At 43.2% G+C, this 6,095-nt stretch overlaps 1 protein-coding gene across 1 annotated transcript; it reads left to right on the top strand.

The window, feature by feature from the left end:
* The first annotated feature begins 257 nt into the window (after positions 1 to 257).
* LOC112201783 (protein SMAX1-LIKE 6) lies at positions 258 to 6,095 on the top strand. The gene is made up of 3 exons (XM_024342696.2): positions 258 to 1,919; positions 3,533 to 3,779; positions 3,969 to 6,095. Exons 1-3 carry the CDS (start codon positions 721 to 723, stop codon positions 5,850 to 5,852), a joined length of 3,330 nt encoding a protein of 1,109 aa, XP_024198464.1. The 5' UTR covers positions 258 to 720; the 3' UTR covers positions 5,853 to 6,095.

The following is a 6,095-nucleotide window of genomic DNA, read 5'->3' on the forward strand; positions in this document are numbered from 1 at the left end:
CTAAATTACGGTCACGTTATCGACACGAGCGTACCAAAAATTGAGATTAGCCAAAATTAAAACGTAGTCATCTACTCTAAACCATCCGCTACCTTGTATTGAAAAAAGCCTTTCGCTTTTGAAGGACTCTAATTCTATCTCTCTCTTTTCTCCAAAGTTACGACAGCGACGGCCGTGACACCTCCCTCACCCTGTTCGTCCATTTGTATACCAAATAAAAACAAACCCAAAGTAAATATGAGCCATCAGAAAGTAGAAGAAGAAGAAGAAGAAAGGGGAAGCGAGAATCTATGCTTATGCTCTCTTTCACAATGAGTTGGTGTTATATCCCGGACCCCTTTCCCGTCCCCACCACCACTCGATACCATACTTGATAGCTCACACTTTTGCCACTGCAACCAACAACTGTTTGTTTCTACAGCCGCAGCATTCAGCTAACAACATTAAAACAACAACAACAAAATACTCTCTCTCTCTCTCTATCTTCTTCCTGTCCAACTCCCCCGCTCGAATAGTTTATTCTCAAAAAGTTTCTGATTATATATATACACACACACTCGCCTATATTTTATTTGTGGGTTTTGCTCAGAGGTCAGAGTCCTTCGAAATCTCGACGCAAAGACTCTCGTTCTTTATATATAAAGGACACTCACTCAACTTTCTTTTTTGGGTATTATTATTTATTTATTTATTCATATATATATAAGTCGCTAGCCGGCGATGCCGACGCCGGTGAGCGCGGCCAGGCAATGTTTGACGGAGGAGGCGGCGCGTGCGCTGGACGACGCAGTGGCCGTGGCGCGTAGGAGGACCCACGCGCAGACGACGTCGCTTCATGCGGTGTCGGCTCTGCTCTCCCTGCCGTCGTCTGCCCTCCGCGACGCCTGCGCACGCGCCAGGAGCGGCGCGTACCCTTACACGCCGCGGCTGCAGTTCCGGGCGCTGGAGCTGTCGGTCGGGGTGTCGCTGGACCGGCTGCCGTCGTCGTCGAAGGCGCAGGAGGAGCCGCCGGTGTCGAACTCGCTGATGGCGGCGATCAAGCGGTCGCAGGCGAACCAGAGGCGGCACCCGGAGAGCTTCCACCTGCACCAGATCCACAGCCAGCAGCAAGCGGCGTCGCTTCTGAAGGTCGAGCTCAAGCACTTCATGCTGTCCATTCTTGACGACCCGATCGTGAGTCGGGTCTTCGGGGAGGCCGGGTTCCGGAGCTGTGACATAAAGCTGGCGATTGTTCACCCGCCGGTGACGCCGCAATCCCATCGGCTCCCTCGGACTCTGTGCCCGCCCATTTTCCTATGCAACCTAACGGACTCGGACCCAGCTGCCCGTCGGAGATTCCCTTTCCCGTTCTCGGGAATCGAGGAAAAGGACGAGAACTGCAGGAGAATCGGGGACGTGTTAGTTAGAAAGAGCGGGAAAAATCCGTTACTGATTGGCGTTTCCGCCACTGAAGCTCTCAAAAGCTTCATTGAAGCTGTGCAGAAGGGCAGAGCCTCCCTTTTGCCTCCTGAGGTAACTAGCTTCAGTGTAGTTAGTATGGAAGAGGAGATTTCGGAGTTTGTGGTTGAGGGTGGGAGTAGTGAAGGGAAGATGGGGTTGAAGTTGAAGGAGGTGGGTCATTTGGCTCACCAATGTTCTGGAGACGGAGGAGGAGCTGGTGTGATAGTCAACTTTGGGGAAATGAAGGCTTTGGTTGATGACGGGGTGTTGAGTGATGCTTTGAGCTTTGTGGTGGTTCAGTTGAAGGGGTTGCTGGAGATTCATAGTGGCAAGTTGTGGTTGATCGGCGCGGCCGGGAGTTACGACATGTATATGAAACTTCTGGCTCGGTTTCCGGCTATTGAGAAGGATTGGGACCTTCACCTCCTTCCCATTAGCTCTTCTAAAGCTTCAGTCGATGGAGTCTACTCTAAATCCAGGTGCTGGTTCAACTCTAGTTTTGGTTTTGTGCTCCTTTTTTTTTTCGTTTTTTTTTTGAGTCCGAGTTGTTATTGTTGTGTGTATAATGTGGGAGAATTTGGATGTTTGTTTAGAAAAGGCAAGTATTTTGCTTGATTTCCTCACTCTCGTTTTAAGGTTTTTTAGGTTGTACAACTTTTTTTTCCCTTTTAGACCCCAGAATTCTGTTGAATAGATCACTCATCACTAATACTTGTAGTCTTTTTCGTTTTGTCATCTACTTGTTGGTGCATTATATTACGCTATCAATGATTCTGTACTATAATGTCACTGTTTATTTTATGAAATATAATATTTTACAAGTACATCAGAGACGTATATTCTTCTGAATGACAATAAGTATAGCCTCAGGTTTTAGCTGAAAAGCTCATTTCATGTGATACAAGATGGACAATTGAGCAAGATTCTTCTATGAGGAATGTTTTCCGGTGGGAGTCAGGAATTTTTCATTTTTTAATCATGTTCAAGATCAGTAATTGTTATCCCCTCAAGTTTGAGATAAAAGGTCCATTTCATGTTACAGAAGACTCATAATTATGCAACATTTTGTTATGACAAACGTGTGTTCCGGTAGCCATCAAGAATTTTGCACTTCTTAACCCTTTTCAGAGTCAGTATCGTTATCGCCTCAAGCTTGAAATGAAAAGCTCATTTCATGCTACATAAGATTGATGGTTGTGCCAGATTTTGCTATGTGAAATGTGCTTTCCGGTGGTTATCAATAATTTTCCATTTTCTGACCATAATCAGGGTCAGTGATATTATTGCCTCGACTTTGAGATGAGATGAAGGGCTTGTTCATGTGATATATAAGATTGAACATTATGCAAGAGTTTTCTATGAGAAACATTTTCCAGTGGTCATCAAGATTTTTTTATATTTTATTTTATATTTTTTTATATTTTTTAATCATGTTCAAAATCAATGATCACTTTTTCAGTTAATGAAAATGTCAGTCTTATATTCTAGAGAACAGAGCATTATTGAACAAGTAAACTACATATGCAAGTCAAGTTTCAGTGGGAAAATTTTTTGTCGGAACTTTTATCCTGCTTGAAGTTTCATGATGATAAATTACTGCGGATAGCTCTTTCTTAGCCAAATTTGCAGGGCTGGTTTTATTGAGCTCAAAGTGTTTTTTTCTATCATGCCTTTCAGTCATTTTGTTGGTTCTTTTTAACTTTTTCCAACTATTGTGTACTGCAACTTTCACTTGATTGTAATGTTTTTGGGTCTAGCACTATGATTTTTCTGCAGCAAGCAGCTATAATTTCTCTGTTGTTACTTGCTCTATCTAGATATAGTACTGTAGGTTTGAAGGCGAGGACCCCATCAGTATAAGGTTAATGTTTCTGAATTCACTAGTTTCAGACTTTAATCCATATACGTGGGTAGTATGTACCCTATGTTGTATGTGCTGTATGCTATGATGTTTAACTTGCTAGTGCTGTTGCAAGCTGTGCATGTGTGCATGTTTACGTGTATAAATGTAGGATTCAAGGCATATGCTTTAGCTTCTGACTATTTTGTGCCCGTTGGATCTCACAGTTCCATACTCATGATGTACTTACAGCTTGATGGGGTCCTTTGTTCCATTTGGGGGATTCTTCTCTGGACCATCTGACTTTACAAATCCACTGAGCAGCACGAATCAATCTTTTATACGCTGCCATCAATGCACAGAGAAGTACGAGCAAGAAGTTGCTTCTATTCGGAAAGATGGATCAGCCATTACAGTTGGTGATCAGTGCTCAACTAGCTCACCTTCTTGGTTGCAAACGACTGAACTTGACCCTGGCAAGGGAGTGGATCTTGCAAAGGTGTGTAAGCCCTTTAAAGTTTATTTCTATGGCTCAAGTTGGCATAAAGTTTGTGCACACAAGCATGCATGCACTCACATATACGTGGAGCTAAACACATGCTTCTCGTAATTGGTTGGATTTATCTGTTATTCATCAAATATATTGTGAAAATAAATGAGTAAGAGTGTGCTCCATTATTCACTGCAGACCAAAGCAGATAATACGACATTGAGTGAAACAGTATTGGGACTGCAAAAGAAATGGAATGATATCTGCCAAAAAATTCATCATGGTCAACCATTCCCTAAAATGGACAATTGTCAAGCTGGGTCTCATGTTGCATCTCCTGAGGGCTCTCATACTGCTACAGATAGAAGAGAAAGCAGCGGTGAAGATTCATCTATACAGGAAAGCCGAAGTGCAAAACATCACTGCCTTCCAATGGACACGCAAAAGAGTTTTCTGTCAAAACAGAACTTAGTAATGCAAGTAGCTTCTGATGCTGAGTATGCTGGTATGCAATCCAAGCAATTGATCAGAGATTCAAAGGGTCAGCAACTTGAACTGGGAAGCCCCTGCCGTTCACCTTTCCCTATCCCCACTATGAATCTTCCCACTGATCGCACATCATCCTCATCTATCACCTCGGTGACCACAGATTTAGGATTGGGAACCTTATATGCATCAACTAGTCAGGGACTAAGAAGTCCCAAGTTGCAAGATCATAGAGAGCGTCTCCGACACCTTTCTGGTTCCATTTCTGCTGAATTCGATACATTAAGTGAGAATAGTCCGCACCAAATAGCCCAGTCCTCTTCCTGCTCTGGATCTAATTTTGCTGGGCAGTTTGATCCAAGAGATTTCAAGTCACTTAGGAGAGTTCTCACAGCAAAGGTTTGCTGGCAAGATGAAGCAATATGCACCATTAGTGAAGCTATATCCCGGAGCAGGTCTGGTGGTGGAAGGCATCGTCGTTCAAAAGGCAGAGGAGATATATGGTTGACTTTGATTGGACCTGACAGGGTTGGAAAGAAGAAAATTGCTATAGCACTTGCAGAGTTAATGTTTGGCACTAGGGAAAGCCTAATCTCTGTTGATATGGGGGAGAGGGGATGCCAATCTGACTCGATTTTTCAATGGGAATCCCAAGATGATTATGATGTGAAGTTTAGGGGTAAGACGGCTGTAGATTATGTTGCTGGGGAATTAAGCAGGAGACCCCATTCAGTTGTCTACCTTGAAAATGTAGATAAGGCTGATTTTCTGGCCCAGAGTAACTTGTCCCAGGCCATTAGGACTGGCAAGTTTCCAGATTCTCATGGCAGAGAAATCAGCATTAACAACATGATCTTTGTAACGACTTCAGCTACCAAAAAGGGCAGCAAAAATCACTACTTGGAGAATGAACCCCTGAAATTCTCAGAGGAGATGGTACTTGGTGCCAAGAGGTGTCAAATGCAAATACTGAATATTGGGGATGCTAGCCAAACGAAGGGCGTGAATGTGAGGATTGCACCAAGAGAAGGAACCTTAAATTCATCTTCTGTAAATAAGAGAAAGCTGATTGACAGCAGTGCCTCCATAGAGGAAACCTCAGAGTTACAGAAACGGGGCAACAAGGCATCAAGGTCCTTTCTGGATTTGAATCTGCCTTTTGAAGAGATAGACGAGGGAATGAACTGTGGAGATTATGACAGTGACTCCATCTCCGAAAACTCAGAAGCCTGGATGGAAGACTTCCTTGATCAAGTTGATGAAGCAGTGGTTTTGAAGCCATTCAAGTTCGACGCTCTTGCTGAGAAATTAGTGAAGGAAATCAACCAAGAATTTAAGAAGGTCTTAGGATCTGAGTATCAGCTGGAGATTGACTTTGGAGTCATGGTTCAATTACTTGCAGCTTGTTGGTTATCAGACAAGAAGAAAGCAGTGGATGAGTGGATTGAACAGGTTCTCTCCAGAAGTTTTGCTGAAGCACGTCAGAGGTATCGTCTCACTGCTCATTCTGTAATAAAATTGGTTGCCGGTGGAGCACTTTCGGTGCAAGAGCAGACACCCGGTGTTTGCCTTCCTGCTAGAATTAGTCTGAACTAATTTTGTGCTTACTGTGCTTTCTGTAATTACATGTATAATGTAGCTCTTAGCATATAGCACTTGGCATTAGAAAAGCTTTGTTTTTCCAGTCAATCTACATGATTTTTTGGGTAAATCATTCTGTGTTTGTAGAATGTACAAATTCCTCTAGATCTTGGAGGGTTAGTTGTCAAGGTTGTAACCTGTATCCTACATTGTTTGTTTCATCATCTAGTAAATCTAGTTTCTCGATTCCCATGATTA

Source organism: Rosa chinensis, chromosome 5, assembly GCF_002994745.2.
Source record: "Rosa chinensis cultivar Old Blush chromosome 5, RchiOBHm-V2, whole genome shotgun sequence".
Lineage (NCBI taxonomy): Eukaryota > Viridiplantae > Streptophyta > Magnoliopsida > Rosales > Rosaceae > Rosa > Rosa chinensis.